General features: G+C 37.4%; 1 protein-coding gene across 1 annotated transcript in view; it reads right to left on the bottom strand.

The window, feature by feature from the left end:
- EPYC (epiphycan) overlaps nt 1-21,052 on the bottom strand; it is a 36,785-nt gene that overhangs the window by 9,390 nt on the left and 6,343 nt on the right. Inside the window, exon 2 of the mRNA XM_065935487.1 lies at nt 2,835-3,006. Within this exon, the coding sequence (XP_065791559.1) occupies nt 2,835-3,006 (172 nt within the window). The remainder of the gene's footprint in view (nt 1-2,834; nt 3,007-21,052) is intronic.

The raw sequence follows: 21,052 nt of genomic DNA on the forward strand, positions 1-21,052 counted from the left end.
TGGAAGCCTCATGTCTTGGGATCCCTCGCTCCCAGGCAAATCAGGACATTTGGTTGCCCTTGTTGAAGGATCCATTTGTGGTTTGAGATCAAGAATTAGTAATGCACCTACTAAGGTCTTATTCTTGCTGTTGTTTAGTTGTTAAATGGTGTCTGACTCTTTGCAACTCAAATCTGACCCAGGGATTGAACCCAAGTGTCCTGCATTGCAGGCGCATTTTAGTGATTTTAATTATAGAGTTAGGATTCCCAAGAAAACAATGTCATTAAATAGAAAAAATCACTTATAACAACTTCAGGAATGAAAGCTATTTTAGGAATGGAAGTTTGGGAAAAAATTTTAAGGGAGAGCTATAAAATATTTAATACTTGCTATTTTCTCCAATTATTATAAATAAATATTTTCTCTTTATCACAAAGTTTCAAGAAGAAAAGCATTTCATTCTTCTATATGTTCATGGCCATGCTAATTTAGCAATAATTGCTTAGAATAATTATGTATAGTCACAACAATTGTTTTTAATTCTAGCTTTTTTTCACTTATAACTCAAGCCTACTCAATGTAGCTTCTGAATATTATTTCTAGAAATTGATATTTATAGTAACAAATAATGTTTTGGTTTTTAATGTTTTAAATATTTCCAAACTATTTGACTTAAATCAATTTACAATTTACGTTTAAGTTTTAAAGTGTAGAATTTACGTCTGTGCAAAGTAAAATGTGAACTAAATTTTTAATTTCATTACTTAGACTCCTTTAAGAAACGAATTTTTTAAGTCATAATTTTTCTTACATTGTTTCACAATTTACATTATTGAGCCATAAATTTTCCTAGAGCTTTTCAAAAGATTGGGCATTCTGCTCCTCTTAGTCTTGGCACATCAGGTAATTCCAAATCAGTCAACTTTTGAAAGCTCTGAAATTACTTAAAAGTAAGTAATGTTATAGAGATATTTCATTTCCCTGTTTTGAGGACTTTCTGCTGGGTATGCACATTTCCTTCTCATTGTGTGTGTATCTCCCTGGTTCTGTTTTTAGCATGTTTTATCACCTCCACAGAAAATTGACTATGTGGAAAGACTATGATGTATTCATTAAAGACAGGATTTAGTGGTTTCTGTCTTCATTCCGGCACCGTTACGTACCACCTCCATGATCTTGGACCACTTTTATGGTATTTGGAATTTTAGTTTGCCTATTTATAAAGTGAAAATAATAATAACTAGCATGTACTTAGTACTATTGTGTCTTTTCAAAGACACAATATAAAACACTTTAGGGACTGGCATATTGGCAGCATTTCACAAAAGACAACTTTTCATAGGACTTCTTAGTGAACAGTGAGAAACTCATAGAATTAGGGAGTACATTGGTGATTACCAGGGACGGGGGGGAGGGGGAAATGGTTTCAGGTGTGTATTTGAATTATGTTCTAGACATCTGCTTACAACACAGTGCCTGCAGTTAATGTATCGTACACTGAACAATTTGTTGAGATTAAATAAAAAAAATTCTCTTCTATCAATAGTAATGAGAATCACTAACACTGATGATGTTTATTGTGGGCCAGGCACTAAATTTATTCAGGTAATCCTTGCAACAACTCTATGAGGTAACATCTATTACTTATTATCCCATTTTCTAGATGAGGAAGCAAAGGCAAAAAAATATTGAATGCTTTGCTCAAGACAGTACATCCAGCAAATCTGAAAGTGGGGATCTGAATGCTCTTTGCTCTATTTTGTTCTCTCAGCGTGTTCTGTACAAACTTTTTCTTGTATTACCTGTAACACTTACTGTCTCTAAGTTGGTTTACATGTCTGTCTCTCTGTACTAGACAGAAATATCTGTGAAAATAGTAGTCATTTAAAGATGTTTTGTATATCCAGAACTTACAGTACAGAGACATTTGATGCTAAATAGACCTTCGCAATGGAAACTGTTCATTTTTTCTGCACCCGCCTCATCAGAGCACACACATTCTCCATGTAAGTAAAAGTATTCTAGTGTGAGTCCACTTGAATACCTCCCAAGGTTGACAATGACAAATTCTTACATGAAATGTAGACAAACCGTAGACTCACATTTAGCACCAGGAATTCCTTTTATGACCCAAAAGGCCCTGGTTTACATAACTTTCAGGTCCTACAAAGTGGAGTCCAATATTATGGAACCCTGTCTTCCCGTTTCCTTTCTCTGCTCCTAGGACTGAGTGGAAAGGCAGCCTGGTTCCCATTAAGAACACACTCAAGAATCAGAACAAGCTTGCTTGAAACTCAATGTGTGAAACTGATGCTCTGTGATCTCTTTCTGAGCTAGTTTCTTAAGAATGTAAAAAAAATGAATACTAATACCTTCACAGGGAGGTTGTAGTAGTCACATGAGATAATGTGACATGCTGAGCATTATGGCCCCCAGAAACTGTGTGCTCAATCAATGGAAAACATTATTACTACTGTCACCATCATCCTCACCATCATCACATATCTCCTTGAAATGCTGGGACCTGATCTCAGCCATGGATTCTGATCTTGCTAATAGTGTTATCCTTTGGTCTATAAATACATTCCACCACAAAGCTTTTTGAGTAATGATATCAGACAAATATTTTCACCCCAGATCTTTGGTTATTTGATCATTTCCATCATGGCAAAGCTGCGTTATTAAAACTGCTTTATATTTTAACACAAAATACACGTGTATCTCCTGCTTCACACCTAGCCTCTAGCAAAGCTTTCTCCTTGGGTCATGTGGGTCCCTGCAGAGTTGGAACTTGGCAGTTTTGAGAAATGGACAAGTGAATGTCATTACAATCCAACTGTGATGGACCTGACCTTCATTGGTCTGTGGACCCAGAACCCCGGTGAATTCAGGCTCTTGTGGGGAAGAACCATCGATCAGCCTGGGGGTAGATTCCTCTTCCTCTTCCTCTTCAGGCTCCTCTGGTTGTGGGGGCGGGGTGAGGAGCTCTCTGTTCCCGGAAGGCATCACTGTCGCTATTTCACTCTAAACAAGAAGCAGAATTTCATCAGGCAACCTTCTCAATCACCTTTTGTGGCAGACACAAATTTAAAAATGTATCCATCTTTGCCACAAGAGGTCGCTGGTGTCCTGAAGTTGAACACTGTGACGCCTGCTGGCCTGGGAAGGCACATGCGGTTCCTGTTTTGTTTTTAATTAATTTTGCTTCTCAAATCTTAGTAATAGTTTCCAGTGCCTTTTAATTTTGGTCTTATTGATCTTTAAAACACCCGCGTGTGTTTATTTCATAGGTTTAAAAATAACCTTGTTTATTGTTTTCTAAATACATAGTGTTGCAAGAATGCCTTATTGTGAAAGATTCCGAGAGTAAAATCTGAAATTCCCCTTCCTCCTGCAGCCCCAATTCTACTCCCAATAAGAAACTGATGTGTATTTTCAAGTCCTTTTAGCCTTTGATTTTCTAGATTCAAATATTCTGTTCCTTTACAGGGACTTACACTTCCTTCAGTTGCATTTTTAGTGAAAAGTATCCTTTATGCTAGACTAAAATATGCAAAGGTATAAAAACTACATGATTTGATCATGGAATGCCATTTCTCATATACTTTCACTATTATTTGAATAACCAATATTACCAATAATATTGGGATATTAAAATTGACCTTCTTGAGAGCTTTGACAATACAAGGCACTTTTATAAAATTTGAAAACCTAGTCAAAGATGGCTTCTCTTTTAGATTATTCTTGATTTCCTCTTCTTGCATGTTTTATGTAGTGAGATTTTGATTCTAAGAACACTGTTTGGCTTGGAAGAACCCCTTGCTCTCAACTTTCTTTGCTTATCTCAGCTGTCTGTTTCTGTTTTTGTTATTTAGTTGCTAAGTCATGTCACTCTTTTGCAACCCCATGGACTGTAGCCCACCAAGCTAGTTTGTCCATTGGATTTTCCAGGTGAAAACCTGGAGTGTCTTGCCATTTCCTTCTTCAAGATATCTTCCTGACCCAGAGATTGAATCAGGGCCTCCTGCATTGGCAGGCGGATTCTTTCCTACTGAGACACCAGGGAAGCCCCTGTTTCTTTGTATCCCTTAGTAAATGCCTACCTCCCTACCCTAACTTCCTGCTGACCTTGAAACTTTGGGTGAGAAATTTGCTCAAGACAAATTGGTTGTCCACATGTAGGAACTGGCTCAGAGGTAAGGAATCCACCCGCCAAGCAGGAGACTCAGGAGACATGAGTTCCCTCCCTGGGTGGGGAAGATCCCCTGGAGGAGGGCATGGCAACCCACTCCAGTATTCATGCCTGGAAAATGCTGTGGACAGAGGATCCTGGTGGGCTATAGTCCATGGGGTTGCAAACAGTGAAATATAACTGAGTGACTATACCCGCTCACAGGCTTATGTAGGAAGAATCCTTAGAGGACTAGTTTTTTCATGGCACCCTAGAATTTCCCAAGTTTTCCTTTATCACCTTGATTTTTTTCATCCTTTATTTGTTTTCATTAAACACATACACACACAAATTACTTTCTAACTTATTTAATGTCAACATGATATGCAAGCTATTTCTTTCATGTTTGAAATATGAAATATGTAAAATAAATACATAATTAGACTAGATACTTTCTGAGTATTTTAGATAGTTGTTTCAGATTATTTTAAAATTTTATGATAGATTTATGATTTAATGTCACTTTTATACACTTGAATACATTGCTTCACAAATGAAAATTACCCCTTTAAAAGAAACTAAACTATTATTTTTTGGTCAATTTATTTTTTTGGATTTTGTCTCCTTCTGTGCATCTATAGTTTCTCCATTTCAGCCCTTCCTGCATTGTATGGTATTGATTCCATCGGCTTTCTGCCAATCCAAGACTACTCTATGGTACACTTTGAGTTAGGTCTTCTATCTTTGCACCCCAAGGCTGTAGCATAGTAGGTGACCAACAAGTGCTTATTGATTATAATAAAAAAAAATTTGCTTGTCCAAAATATATCTAATTCACAGCACCATGCTTAGTTTTAGACATTTTGGTAAGAAAAATCAATGAAGGTATTAAAGCTTACTTTACTGCATTTAAAGCATGAAAGCAAACCTAAAGCAAATTACAGTATATTGGGTGTATTAGGAAGCCATACATGATATTATAAAACGTGTCCAGAAATCTCTGCTTGAGAAGATTGGGCACACTTCCTTAAACTGAGAAACATACGGTTTCCATCTGCAGGGTCAGAAGGAGGCAGTTTCAGAAGGAATGGATTTGCAGAGAGACCAAAAGGAGGTTCTGGGAAGAACGGAAATTGAGACAGATGTTTCATGGAATGGAGGCAGCCTAAAGGGAGAAACACATTCCAGACACGTTGCCTTGAATCTTTAGCTTTGTAGAAAAATGTTTGTGCATACTTTTTTTTTACAGATAATTGTTTTTCCACTGATTTGACGTGAAGCTGTAAGATCTCAGTTGTCATTCAATATAATGAGGCAAAACAGCTTTTGTGTTTATCAAAAACTGTTTTGTTCATGTTTCCTTGCTAATAAAATGTGAATGTTGAGCAGCTTTTAAGACTGAGGAAAAGGAATGCATTTTCAGTTCCGCAAAGTTACAGAACTATAACCTCAAAGTACTGTGCCCGGAGAGACTTTTGCACTGCAGATGCATTTATTCTCACCATTAGATAGAAGTGATTTAGGGTTCTGTCTTCTTTTCCTCTTTAACAATTTTCATACCGTGATATGAAGTGGTTGAGGCAATGCATGCAGGAAAATGGGGCCAGGGAAACGTAACCACCTGGCTCTCTGAGTAACAGACTTTCATGCTTAATGCTGCAGAAACCTAAACATAAATGGCCAGAAAATACCCCTGCCCCCTTTCTCAAATGCACACATAACTGAACCTCTGATATATATATATTCTTTTGGAGTTTTTCTCCCCTCTTTTTCATTTCACCTCCTTATTTTACTCAGACTTGCTCCCTACTGAGTTGACTTTTGATCTGATCATTATATTTCCCTAAATTTAAAGACACAGTACAAGATCATTCCCACATGTCATTACTTCTTGTGCCTATCTTCTTGACCCTGTACCAGTAGGGTATATCTTTGAGTTAATTGGTTGTCTCATTCTATTTTCTTGTTTACTGGCCTTGGAACTGTAGATAGTTGATGCCATGGTGTTTAGAAGTACCTTCCACATCCATGAAAGAGGTATACTTCTATCAGAGATCACAGATGCATAGCCCACAGGCTGGGTAGAGTGCTGAACTTAGGTGCTCAGTCATGTCTGACTCTTGGAGGCCCAGTGAGCTGTTGCCTGCCAGGCTCCTATATCCATGAAATTTTCCAGGCAAGAATCCTGGAGTGGGTTGCCATTTCCTCCTCCAGGGGATCTTCCTGACCCAGGGATCGAACCAATGTCTCTTGCATCTTCTGCATTGTCAGGCAGATTCTTTACCACTGAGCCACTTGGGAAGTCACAGTGAGGTTTCTGCAAATGTCACACTGAAGAGATAATAGTACCAAGAAGTGTCCGCCACCATCCCTTGGCCTCCACACGCAGCACAGCCCTGATTCCATGGAGGTAACCCTGCACCTCAGTGCAATCTCTGAGAAAATAGGGCTGAAATGACCCTGAGGTGGCTTAGATAAAGTTTCTGCTCCTGGAGAAATAAGGACTCTAAGCAGAAAGAAAGTCAGTTACATTTTTTTTTTTTTTACCAGATTATGTGTACTCAGACTTTTACTGGCTGTATTTATATTGTTATTAATAAAACTGTGAAAGGTTTGAGACCTTCACTCAAATAGTTAGCAGGCAGGGAACTTAGCTCAGTGCTCTGTGAGGACCTGGATGGGTGGAATGAGGGTGGGTAGGAGGGAGGTTCAAGAAGGAAGGGATATGTATTTACATATAGCTGATTCATTTAGTTGGATAGCAGAGACTAACAGTATGGTAAAGAAATTATACTCCAATAAAATTTATTTTAAAAAAATAGTCTGCAGAGTTGCCCACAGAAGAAACTTTCTCTAAAAGCACCCAGCACCATTTTAAGTGACAGTAACATAAAGAAGGGGCGATAAATTGGGAGATTGGGATTGACATATATACACTACTATATATGAAAATATACAACTAATAAGGATCTATTGTATAGCACAGGGAACTCTGCTTAGTACTCTGTAATGAGCTATATGGGGAAATGATCTAAAAAGAGTGGCTATAATATAACCGACTCCCTCTGCTATACCCCTGAAACTAAGACAACACTGTAATCAGCTATACTCCAATAATAAGAAGCTTAATATTAAATGAAAAAATACCCAAAATTAAAAAAAATCATTTTAATCAAATCAATTTGCCCCCTAGCAAAAAGCATATCTAAGTGATCTATGCAACTGAATTACTACCATTAAACCTAAATTTATTTGTCTTAATTTCAGAGTAAAAATTTGAATAATTAGTATGTTCGGAAACAGCAGCCACATCTCTTCTAATTGCCTTATTTGTCACTGATTCTTTCAGTAGAGACCTGTTGTTGAGCATGCTACTCACACCTGTTCAGAGTAGTCAGAAACCATTTTACTGCTCTGAAGCATTATTTGAATTAATAAAAACTAGTATATTTTGTTTTTTGATATTTTAATATTTTTCATCTCTGCGCTTAATCTGCACTGTTTCCAGTGAAAAACTCAATGAAAATGTTATACCTGTGAGATGGAAAGAATGGAAAGAAAATGTAATACATATGAGATGGAAATTGCTACTTGGGTTTGATTCCTATCTTTATGAATGAGTGAAAGGATCACTAAAAGAGTGAATGCATTTATAAATGATGGAAGGTTTGGCAGTGTTTATCATTATCTAATCAACTAGACTGAATGCTTGTGCCAAGCATTACACTTAAGCTTTGGTCAACTGTCCATTTTCCCTGTCATTAATATTTTCTAAACATTGATCCAAGAATGAAAATATAATTGACCCTATTGGAAAAAAATGCAGATTTTAGTATATAAAATAGAGTCTAGGATAGAGTCACAATGAGATTCCCAGCCCAAGAAACTGAAATTACTTTAGATTGTTCTTATGATGCAGATCTGATCAATGAGAAGAGACTGTTTGTCTCAAACCCTTGGGAGCAGTTTCTTGACTCATGATTCTTGACTCATTAGTGATGATGATATAGTCAAAGAAAGGAAAATGAAGCCGCTTAGTCATGTCTGACTCGTTGCAACCCCATGGACTGTAGCCTACCAGGCTCCTCCATCCATGGAATTTTCCACGCAAGAATACTGGAGTGGGTAGCCATTTCCTTCTCCAGGGGATCTTCCCGACCCAGGGATCAAACCCAGGTATCCTGCAAGTAAACTGAAGAAGAGGGTAGTCTAGAAAAATCGAGCTTGGGGAAATATATGATAGCTTGTTGTTGTAGACATCATTGTTTGGAAGAGGGAAACATTAAATTCATTGAACCTAAAGATATCATCCCTAAAATGGAGAAGAGAAGATTCATTGCATCTCACTATGGGCTAGCTGAAAATACTGGGCATGGATTGAGTACTCATTGTATATGAACAACTGTTATACTCTTTCCATTGATTTGCGTGTAATTCTCAAAACAGCCCTCTGTGGAAGGTGCAATGATTGTGCACATTAACAGATTTGTAAACTGAGAATGGAAGGAGGGAGGGCTGAGAGAGCTGTCTGAGGTCACACAGCTCCTATGTAGTAAGCCCAGGATTTAAATCTGATTATGATTGTCATAAAACTACACAACTTCCTTGATACTTACTGATTCTGTACTCAGCCAAAAATATTTATGCTGAATAATCTAACTTCTTACAAATCTTCATTCTGAGAAAGAGGAGCTCTGGATAGAAGAAGTGAGCATTGTCATCGGTGGAAATGACCTCACATTATAAATTCATAAATAGACCTTCTTGTACGTATTTTAAGCCTCTTGTGATTTTTTTCTTAGTGTCATTTATCAACCTACCATCATATCTGACCATGACTGATTACATTAGTCTGTTGCTACACATGAAGGCTGAAGGCTGAACACCCTCCCAAGGCCATGCTGCCCTATGAGAGAACTTGGCAGCCAATCAGTCTTTCTCCTGAAATTGACAAGTATAAAAAATATCACATAACACTGATGTAGGTAGAATGTAAAATTCAAGCAGCATTGATTATAATTTTCTCTCAATTTTGTAAATAAGCTTTTATGTAGAATGAAGCTCTAGTCTGGTTAAGCTAAGATAGTTTCATATATTCATTTTCCTCTTGGGCATTCAGCTGAAATCAATTTTCCACTTTCTTAGACTTTAGATTGGGTCATGTGGCTAGTTCTGGCCAACTGATAGGGGGAGAAGGTCGTGTGCAATGTCTGGTTCAAATCAGGGAAGAGCAAGCATTCTTTCTCCAGGTTCTGTCTCTTCCCTTAATCTGTCAACACAAGATCCACTGTGACTTTGAAGTCCAAAGGTGAAGATGATGACGTTCTAACATGAAAGATGTTTGAATCCCAGAATAACTACTTGGAAGGCAGTAAACCCCTTGACCTGCATTAGGTAGCCATGTCAGCAAGATATAAATTCCTTATTGCATTAAGCCATTGAGATTTTGAATTATTTGTTACAGCTGCTAATGTAACTTGCCCTAAAATAGACCTTTTCAATTTTTGTTTTCTTATCCCTTTCCTAATTAAATTAATGAAATAATTTTTAATATTTTTGGAATTTATTTGCCTAGCACATTTCATTGACATTAGAAAAATATAAATATGCACATATTTTTTGTCTCTCTATCCTCTCTTATTTCTCTTTGACAGACTACTGTTCTTTGATCTAGGTCACTTATGTAGTACTTACTGAAATATATCACCAAATTTTACTCAGTTCACCATTATTTCAATTTATCTATTTTTAAATCTCAGTTTTTTATTAGCTTAACTTGAAATTAATAAATCTATATAATGAATAGATGCCTGAAAGTCAAAATCAAGACTAGTCAATGGCTTTTTTTAACCAATATAGCATACAGTCATATTTGATGTTAACTTGCTAAGATATTATGTATGTATTGACAAAAACCTGTAAATGCTTTTTTAAAAAAAAAAAAATCTATCCTAATGTACAGTTATTCTTCATAGATTTGTGTTCAATGCCATGTTTAAGTGAAAGTTGTAATGCAAAAGAAACAAAAGCTGATGATTTGAAGGTAGCATTTAATCATATCCTCTCTAGCTGGTGTCTCTTCTGGGACCTCAGTGTTTTTTTCTTTGTTCGCATGTTTGTTTTCTCATTTCCTTTTCTTGTTGTCAGAAAATGGCAATATTTCATTTTTACTTGCCAGAAAGACTTTTTTTTTTACTTCAGTTTTATCCCAGTTTATTCAGGACTCTATTCACCATCACCCCCTTAGGCTCCAGAAACTTAATAGGTTTCTAATATCTTAGTTCTCACAAAATGTATCATCTAGTTCTAATTGAATGTCTCCAAATGATATTGGTAGGGGACTTTGGCAAAGGCTGTAGAAACATTATCTAATAGCAAAGTCAGTTCATGTTCCCTTTCCCCTTACTGCCCTTGTTCCCCAAGTAGGGTTGCCAGAAGGACAATTTAGTGCCGGCTGAAATCAGTAATCTCATGAGGATGGGAGTAGGGGGAGAGAGTCAATCACAGTAATTGAAAACAAAGAAGTTGGACTGAAAACCAAGATATTTGGAACCTTTCAAACACTGGCTCTTTATTTTATGATGGAGTAATTTAGTATTTTTTTAAGTTTCAATCTTTCCCATTCTAACACAAAGCAAATTGTTCCTTCTAACACAGACTTTCTTGAGGCACAGAGGATAACAAGCTGTGCTTTTTAATATGCAGAGAGCCTCTAAATACAACTGCTATTCATCCATGATGATGATTTATGTATTATCAGGGGTAATTATAGACATTTTAAACAGGAAAACTTGCATTTCAGAGGATGTTCTAGGGAGAAGCAGCTAAGATTCAATTGTCTTCAAAATAGTTATTATATTATACTTTTTTCTATTGTACAGGATTGGTGGTAAAGCCTTGCAAAATTTTGCAAATTTAGAAATCTGACTTAATCTCTCAGAGGCAAAATGACTTTAAACAAATTCAAAAGACGATTCTAACCTAGTATGCTACCCTGAACCCTGTTATTGCCACCAGTATGTTCTCTGTAGTCTCTGTAGCTTCACTTGGAGGCTTAATTACAGTTACAACTTTGTAGAAACAGAAGCAGAACAGAGGACCCTGTGTATATCAACTCTATAATAATGTAAAGTAACAGAAGGCTGTTTTTCAAGGGTTTGAAATCCTTGAATTTGTTGACTTTCATAAGTTTTTGCAGTCATTAGCCTGATAGAAGTCATCCTGTCAACAGAAGGCTGCTGAGTAGCAGTTAATTGACTCTGGTAATATTTGGCTCTATGATCTTCCTTATTAATCTCAGTATCAAAATGTATGGATCTGTTTTAATCTCCTTTCTATATATATGTTATAGATTCAATATAGTTATGGTAAAGGACTTTTAAATGTTCTGAATTTGATTTCTTTCATATTTATGTCTTTGATCAGAGTTTCAATATCATAATTCCAGAGAGAACACATTGAAAAAAGATTTGATTCATCCTCAATACCTTCTAGATACATTTCATTTGTTCTTCTCCTTATATGCTTTAAGAAATGGAGTGTTTTATATATTTACACATATACTTTTCCTTTTTAAAGCCCATACTGAAAGTTAGCAAAGATATTGACATGATGTCACTGATTATCTTTTGGGGCCCACCTCTCTGCATCTTATTTCGAGTACATTGACATCATAAGCCAATAAATGTACAGCCTGATAAATGACAACATTGCTTGACCTCCTATTGTCCTGCCTAGCCTTTTTTTTTTTTAATGCCCTATTTTCACTGGGTCTTCCCTAATTCCACAAATTTCTCATTCTAACATTCCTAGAGAAAGTTATGGTAAACTTGGTCTTGAGTTTGCTAGGAACAGGGAGGCTTGCACTGTTATGGTATGCAAACACACAGGCATTTTTTTAAAAGGCTGTGCAGGACAATAGGAGGTCAGGTCCAATCCTGGGTTAGAATGTAGTGGAAGAACATGTCTAGTATGGGATTATCCAACTCAGAAATGTGAAGATTTCCAAAATTCTTTTGAACAATGTTACTTTTTTCAGATTTATCATTTACTGATTTTTTTAATGTCTCTGTAGAAGATGCCACAAAACAATATCTGGAGAACTTTGTCAGAAAACAGTGGCTCAGATGGTAAGGAATTCACCTACAATGCAGGAGACCCGGGTTCAAACACTGGGTCAGGAAGATCCCCTGGAGAAGGGAATGGCAACCCACTCCAGTATTCTTGCTTGAAAAATTCCACAGAGGAACCTGGTGGGTTATGGTCCATAAGGTTGCAAAGAATCAGATATGACTGAGCAACTAACACTTTCACTTTTGTCAGAAAAACAAGTCTGGAGCAGAGAGAAGAAAGAAGGCTCTCGTTACTAGAAGGCACGCAGTACTAAAGAAGTAAAAGGACCAAACTAAAAAACATATTAAGCTGGTTTAAAAACAATAGTAACTGACGAATACTAAAAGAATAGCTGAGGGACGTCACACCCAATCTGAGTCCTACCCCTAGATATTCGGATTTTAATAATCTAGAGTGTGGTCCAAGCATTAAAATGTTCTTTGATGGCTCAGATGGTAAAGAATCTGCCTCCTTAGGTTGGGAAGATCCCATGGAGAAGGGAATGGCAACCCACTTCAGTATTCTTGCCTGGGGAATTCCATGAACAGAGCAGCCAGGTGGGCCGCAGTCCATGGGGTCGCAAAGAGTCGAACACGACTGAGCGACTTTCACTTTGAAACTCTAGAGGTGACTCAAATATATTGCCAAGGTCAACGTTAATTCCACAGACTAGAACGTAGGAGACACAAGTGCCAATTAAGTCCTGGAACTCTGAAATGTCGAGTGAGTGAGTGAAGTTGCTCAGTCGTATCTGACTTTTTGCGATCCCATGGACTGTAGCCTACCAGGCTCCTCCATCCATGGAATTTTCCAGGCAAGAATACTGGAGTGGGTTGCCATTGCCTTCTCCAGGGGATCTTCCCAACCCAGGGATCGAACCCAGGTCTCCCGCATTGCAGGCAGACGCTTTACGGAAGCCCACAGCTGAGGGATTGTTTTTTATGGGCCTTCCAAGGGCCACAGTCATCAGAAACATCAACTGGCAGTTTCAGTTTAGGAATCTGCTGAGGCTGATTCTCCAGCTTGAAACAAAACAAAAACAACTGTGGGGAAGAAGTGGAAACTCTCTGGGAGGTGGATTTCTTGAATTTCACAGCCTGAAGCAAGGGTAAAAGCCCCTGGGACACAGAGCTTCCAGACTGGAGAAACCCCTGGCTGAAAATCCTTTGTTACAACCATCTATCACTTGAAAGAAAACATAATCAATGCAACACCAGGAACCAGAAAACCAGGATTTAGCAGGAAAATGGAGTTCAGAAGCTTTGAATGTGCAGAAAGATAAGCTTCAGATGGATCTGATGATTGGTGGGGGTGGTGGTTTAGTTGCTCAGTCATGTCCAACTCTTTGCAGTGTTATAGACTGTAACCTACCAGACTCCTGTGTCCGCGGGATTTCCCAGGCAAGAATACTAGAGTGGGTTGCCATTTCCTTCTCCAGGGGGAACTTCCTGGTTCAGGGATCAAACCCAGGTCTCCTATATTGCAGGCAGTCTTCTGCAGTGCAGGCAGATTCTTTACCAACTGAGCCACCAGGGAAGCCATCAATCACCAGTGCTAAAAAACTGGATGTTTAAAACTGGGCCAGGAAACAGTAATATCTCCAGTGATACTCTGAGAGAGGAGACATGATGTTTGGGGATGTTTTCTAGTTCAGTGTAGCTCATAGGTACATCAGAATGACCTGGAGGATAGCTTTCTGATTTGTTAGATCTGGAGTGGAACCTGAAAGTTTGCATACCTGACCAGCTTTCAGGTAATGTTGGTGCTGCCAGCTCAAGAATTACACTTGGAGAACAGCTGCTCTAAGAAAGGTAAAACAGTGCCATAATTTAACTTCTAGTGGAAGTTGGAGATTTCTCCAAATTGTACTTGACCTCAAATTCTGCAGACTAGGGACAATGAACATAAGTTGACCAATATCTGGATGAGGTTAAACCAAAAGTTCTTCCATCTTCTGAATTCTCAGATACCATCAACTCTCTTCTTGGTCTCTGCCAATAGTATGTACAGGCATGAGGAATACACTTTTGCCTAGAATAGCTGTTTAGGGTCTCAGGATTAACATGTTTCTTAAAATTTGATGGAGGTTGGGGTCAATATTGTGCTAATATTGTATGTGCAATCAGTACTTCATTCTCTTTAAATATCAGGGTTATGGGAGACCTGGTAATGAACAAATAGCAATTTATGTGCCTTTGAAGAAGTACATCTGTACCTGGTAGAGTCCACTCAGGTTGTGAAAAAGGGGAGTTTTGGAGTCCATATTCTTTGATCTTTTAAATCATGAGGCAAGTAATTCTGACTTTGTACTATAATCTCTTTGGATTTAAACAAGTTTCTACTTTATTATGGGCTTCCCTTGTGGCTTACCTGGTAAAGAGTCTGCCTGCAATGCGGGAGACCTGGGTTTGATCCTTGTGTTGGAAAGATCACCTGGAGAAGGAAAAGGCTACCCACTCCAGTATTCTGGCCTGGAGAATTCCATGGACTGTATAGTCCATGGGTTGCAAAGAGTCAGACATGACTGAGTGACTTTCACTCATACTTGAATATGGACTTCCCAGGTGGCTCAGTAGTAAAGAATCTGCCTCCAATGCGGGAGATGCAAGTTCCATCTCTGGGTCAGGAAGATCCAGAAAGAAATGGCAACCCACTTCAGTATTCTTGCCTGGAAAATTCCACGGATAGAGGATCCTGGCAGGCCACAGTCCTTGGGGTTGCAAAACAGTCAGATATATCTTAGTGACTAAACAACATGCTTTAATATGCAAGGGACATTAATGTGTACTTTTTAACTTTTCCTCAAAAACTTTATCGAGGTAGGGGAGCTATATGCAAATCTGTATCCTCTATGTTTCTGTCTTATTGGTGTAATTATTCAGCATTTCACTTCATTGCAGAAGCTCTGATATTAAATATTGGGCCTTGATATAATTGAGGTTAGAACATAGAACTGAGAGTGAAATTTCAATCTTTGATGAGATAAACTCACTGATGTTCTTGGACCTACTTGAGGGTTTTGTGTGATCAAAATCTACAGAGGATATCTAAGAGTGCTGGTTGGTCTCATGCAGTCCTCAAGGGCAGGACTCAGGAATGTAGGAGCCACTGTCCTAAGAAGTGGGCTGACTTCCTGTCTTGATGTGGAGGTCGATATTGAACTCAGGGCCCAAGCCTAATGACTTGTGAGGCCATTGTGTTGGGGAGTAGGTCCATCCACTCCTCCTAAGGGGAGAAGAATGACCAGGGTGATTAGTGGGTAGGAAAAGGAGCTCAGCATGAGTGGCTGTCTTCTTTTTTAGAAGAAGTTGCCTGTTTGCCAGGAGCATGAGTTCGGTTTTGCCCCTTCTTGCAGGCAATAAGGTTTACTGTATTCTGAGGCCTGTGGTTGGCTAGCCTTGCCTGTGACTGATGACCTGGCCTATATCTGAAGTTTTATACTAAAAACCCCACAGTTGCTTCACACCTAAGTCATATATTGCAACTTAGCCTTTATCAGTAACAAAGGGGATATTTTGAACTCTATTGGTCTTAGTCTCATTTCTGTCTCTCAGTTGATCCTAAATTTAGGTAGGCCATAGCAGGAACATATATAAGGTTCCTTAAAACCTAACAGTATTGCCCAGAAAATTTCTATATTATATGTATCTCTAGGTGTCATATATAGAATAGTATGCATTTTCAAATATGTACTCAACCCCTGGCTTCATATAATGTTAACAACTCTTTTCTTTGTCTCACTGTCTTAATTTATATTTTATATCATAATATAACACATAATTAATAATATATAATATAAGATGTGCTGTGGGGAATGTAATACAATATACTTTATATATATATATTTTGTAAACTATTTTATGAGATAATATTATTGTATATAGCTCGTGCTGTCCTTAGTCACTCAGTTGTGTCCGACTCTTTATGACCCCATGAACTGTAGCCTGCCAGGCTCCTCTCTCCATGGGGATTCTCCAGGCAAGAATACTGGATTGGGTTGCCATGCCCTCTTCCAGAGAATATTCCCAACCCAGGGATCAAACCCAGGTCTTCCACATTGCAGGTGTATTCTTTAACATATGAGCCACCAGGGAAACCTATTGTATATAGCTTATGTTAATCTGATTCTATCTATAATTATATTTATATATCTATTTCTGTATTCATTATAGCATTTATGCATGTAACTAGACTTACATACTATTCAAAAACAATAGTAGATAAACACATGAGTAAAATAATTTATATCTAAGATTTTCTATCAGGTCTGTGACTCATGACAGATTTGGAGACATAATTTCTCAGCACATTTGTATATTTTGTGGCTGAACTCATAGACACCTTATGTCTCCAAACTACAGATCTTGTTTATACTAATTTTTTCACTTCCTTTATTGTGTTGAAGCTGTGTGTTTATAAGATGGCTAGCCTGAGAGCTACTGAGGGACAGGGAGGGAGTTGGTCTGATTTACCTGCTTCTAATCCTCACTTTCAGCAAAAGATTGGTAAGTGGATCCAAAGGGAACCAATGCCAGTAGAGTTAGTCTTCATTATAGCACAGATCCTCTCCCTTCCATGAAGCCTTCTCTGATCACCAGTGCATAACCCTCTGTGGCTGTTGACTAATAACTGATTCCATGATAAAGATAACATTCATTGAATGTTGACTATATTCCAGGTTCTAAGTTAAATCATTGTTATTCAGTCACTTAAGTCATGTCCAAGTCTTTGTGACCTCACGGACTGCAGTATGCCAGGCTTCGCTGTCCTTCACAATCCCCCACAGTTTGCTCAAGCTCATGTTCATTGAGTCGATGTTGCTCTCCAATCATCTCATCCTCTGTCACCCACTTCTTCTCATGCCCTCAATCTTTGACAGCATCAGGGTCTTTTCCAGTGAGTTGGCTCTTTGCATTTTTAAAGCTGCTACCTTCAAAAGTTAACTCTTTCAAAAATTCCCTTAAAAACAATTTTGAACTAAATCACATGTTCTGAAGATAATCTTTCCCATCAGGGTTTTTTCCAGTGAGTCAGCTCTTCACATCAGGTGGCCAAAATATTGACGCTTCAGCTTCAGCATCAGTCCTTCCAGTGAATATTAAGGATTGATTTCCTTTAGGACTGACTGGCTTGATCTCCTTGTAGTCCAAGGGACTCTCAAGAGTCTTCTCCCAAGGTATCTTAGGACTAGGAAGCTGAAACTCAGTGGGTTTTTATGACAGTCCAAGGCCACACAGTTGGTGTGACAGACTTGAGACTCACACGTGAGGAGTCTGACTCCATAGCCCATGTCACTCAACTCTGTGAAAAACTGCCTCTCAAGGATGAATCAGGTGTACACATGAGCAACCCCCAAAGCTGGTGGTTTCTATCCCCATTCTTTGTAGTGTGCGTGGAATGATTTAAGTGTCCAGGCAAACCCAGATTGAGAAGCAAATATCCTACTTGTTTATTTGCTTAGAGTCTCCACTCTGCCAGTCTATGCCTAACCAGTGAACGCCATTCCTCCAGCACATAATATTTAAATTATAGGCCCATCTCCCTGTTTTGTTAAAGTCTTCAAAATCCTGAATACTATTTGGATTTTTATTCAGCACCAAGTAAGATTTTTGTAAAACAAAACAGAATTTTAAATTTATCTTTCTCCCAAGTTACCCCACCAGTCAATACTCAGTCTTGAAAGTGTTCTTTGTTGTCATCATTATATCAAAATTTTGTTTTCAAATAGGCCCTGGGCCATTCATTCAGTCTGAGTTACTAAGAGTATTCTGTGGGTTCCACATGCTGGCATGTAGGTATGCTGAGTGCGATGAAATTCTGCGCTAAGCATAAGTCTGGTGCTCAAATTGATTTAAGTGATTTACACTAATTATCTAAAAGAATGTGACCATGAACACTGGCAATGAAAACTGTATCTTATTTTCTACTTTCTCTTGAAAATGTACGAGGAAGAAATGTGTTTGGCAAAGTTTACTCAATCGCCATGTTTTGGACAAAGCTGCTTCCAGTTCAGAAGGATCATCTTTTCTGTCTCTTCCTTAAATACTTTGACAGCTAAGAGAGATACTTAGATAGTGTATTAATTGCAATCACTAGAAAACTTTTTTCTGGTTCCTAATACTCAAATAACTTAATTTCAGAGAAAGTAAGCCTCAATATGGGACACAGCTAAAAGAAGCAAAGGTAAACAAGAAGGAATTGAAAAATAATGGAGGTTTTAGTTCCTGGGTCTCTCTACTTTGGCATCAGAAGAATCTGGTTTAAATTTTACTCTGAAACTTACTAGTTGAATAAGAACTCTGATCCTCTGTTGCTCTGAAAATAAGTCTTATTTCAAGGGCCAGTTTTGATAATTAACTTATATTTGTGGTCTCATAAGTAATGTATAGTACAGATACAAACACAAACAAATCACTGGCAAATAATATCAGTGATCTTTTTCTCCTGATGAGCCTGCATGATTGTACATTTTTGTTGCTTCACTTTTTTAAGGTTTTCAAATAGCTTAAAATAAAAATCAAATGGTTTAATGCTGCTTTGGAAAGAAGCATATGGAAACTCAATCAGACAACCATATTAAAGGATCATCAGCAAAATTCTTTCCTCTCATCCTCAGAGCATCTTTGATGAAAAGGGAGGGTAAAGAGAAAGATTAGCTTTTAATTTTTGCCATAGCCTGAAAAGAATATTTACTTCAGGCCAAGTGACACTTTAACAAGTTACTTCTTCCAATAAGAGGTATTTTATATGCCAACCATATGTTTGAAACTTTAAAACATATTGTATAAATTGGCCAAAGTGAGACATAATTCCAGATACGATATAAAGTATTGCATGCCTCTTTCACCAAAAGAAATAAATAGTAGAAATATTTCTAATTTAATTGTTTTTTGTTCAGAATATATAGAGATGAGTTTTGAGACAAACTACCCTCTAGTATTAATGAAGTTTTACACCAATTCATTATACTTGTATAACCTAATTTTAAGATCCTTTTTATATGTCATTATCTAAAGTAGACATTGATTCTGTAAGCAGTCCCATATTAGTTTGATTCTACTTCAGCAGTTTCAGGTGTTACAGGCCATCAACATATGTTCTAAAATTTTTTTTGCATAACATCCTGTTATGACAGGAGAAAAATCACTGCTCCACTCTTAATTGATACAACTGCCTTCACTGAGTTCTCTCCCATTCCTATAGCTTCACTAAATTTAATTTTCATTTCCTTGGCAAAGTTTATTGATAAATGCTATTTTTGAAGCTGAATATATTTATTTCAATGGAAGTTTTTGTTTTAAGGATAATTTAAAACAATCTAACCACCTGTTCTTTCTGTGAAATTTTAAAAAAAAAGGCCTTAATTTTAAGATCAGTGGAGAGTAACAGCAAGAAAAGCATTCCTCATTCAAGAAACTTACTCTTAACCAATTATTAATGATGTTTTTGGCTAGTTATTAATGCTATTTCCTTATGAATGCATGCTCTCATTCCAGTACATATATAAGGCAATTTTTAAAGCACACATGGTAATATTTCAGAAAATAACCTCCATGAGGAGATTAGGATGACGGGAAGATAGAGGTGTGGAGAATAATACAAAGCCAGGGAAGAATGAGGCAAATATTAAGATCTAGTTTTCTGAAAAAAAAATGACAAACACAGTTACAAGATGGATGGCCTAGAACATAAACAAATTTCTTAAAAATTGCAGCCTGTTCTGACACTGAGGCCTGAGAGAAAATTTTCCTTCATGTCCTCATGAAAGAGCATCGTGTGATATTGTCCTAAATGTCCCTGACACCCTCCTATGACAAATACGGTCAAGTGCTTCATGGGACCACATGGTATAACATCTCTGGTATTTATTGACGATATGGGAACAGTGCAGGCTCAATTAAATAGACGTAATTATGCAAGACTAAATAATGTGATAGAGGTGTGGAGAAGTCAAATTACCTGGATGGAGCCAAGAAAATTTCCTGGAGGAATGGAAGTTCATACCTTTCAGCAGAACCTCAATAAATATGAATACAGTCACTGAGTATGTTTCTAAGCAAAATCATTTACTCATGGGCAAGACCAATGATTTTTTAGACCTAAGAGAAACAGACAATCAATAATGCAAAAACTACATCATGAAAATGGGAATACCAAATACCTGCTCAGTCAAAAGCACAATCTCAACTTAAGCCATTCAAAGAAAACAGAATTTTGAACTATTTAGATTTTTCATGAACCTTTTAAGAAAATTAGTGAAATGTTTCCTTGGACCCTACACACTCAGGTTATTCCTTATAACTTAGATACATATACCTATTCACAATTATTAAGTAGTCTTAAACCATTTTTTCTTAAAAAATTAGGTAACTTTCAGTTGTCTATAAAGTTCACTTCTAGTTCACCATATTCACCCATAGAAGAATGTTTTTCTTTCTAAGAGTGCAGTATAGAATGTACCCGGCATTAAGTTCAACCAAAACTGGTGCAAGTTAAAAGGACGATTAGAAAATGGTAGAAAATGAAGGGAGGACAATATAATCTTTATTAGTTTGTTAGAAATTATATTCTAGTAAGAGAACATCACTATGATTATATATTATGAATAACTGTAATCTTAGTCAAGCTACTTAACTGCTCTTTGTCTCAACATTCTTATCTATTCGATGGGAATAATAATGGACTTCATTCTTTGGTTGGGAGAAATAAATGAGATAATACATGTGATATTCCTAGAACAGTACTGACATGTAATAAGTGCTCGTAATTAAGCTATTATCCATCAAG

The sequence above is a fragment of the Muntiacus reevesi genome, chromosome 4 (genome assembly GCF_963930625.1).
Source record: "Muntiacus reevesi chromosome 4, mMunRee1.1, whole genome shotgun sequence".
NCBI classification, from domain to species: Eukaryota; Metazoa; Chordata; class Mammalia; order Artiodactyla; family Cervidae; genus Muntiacus; species Muntiacus reevesi.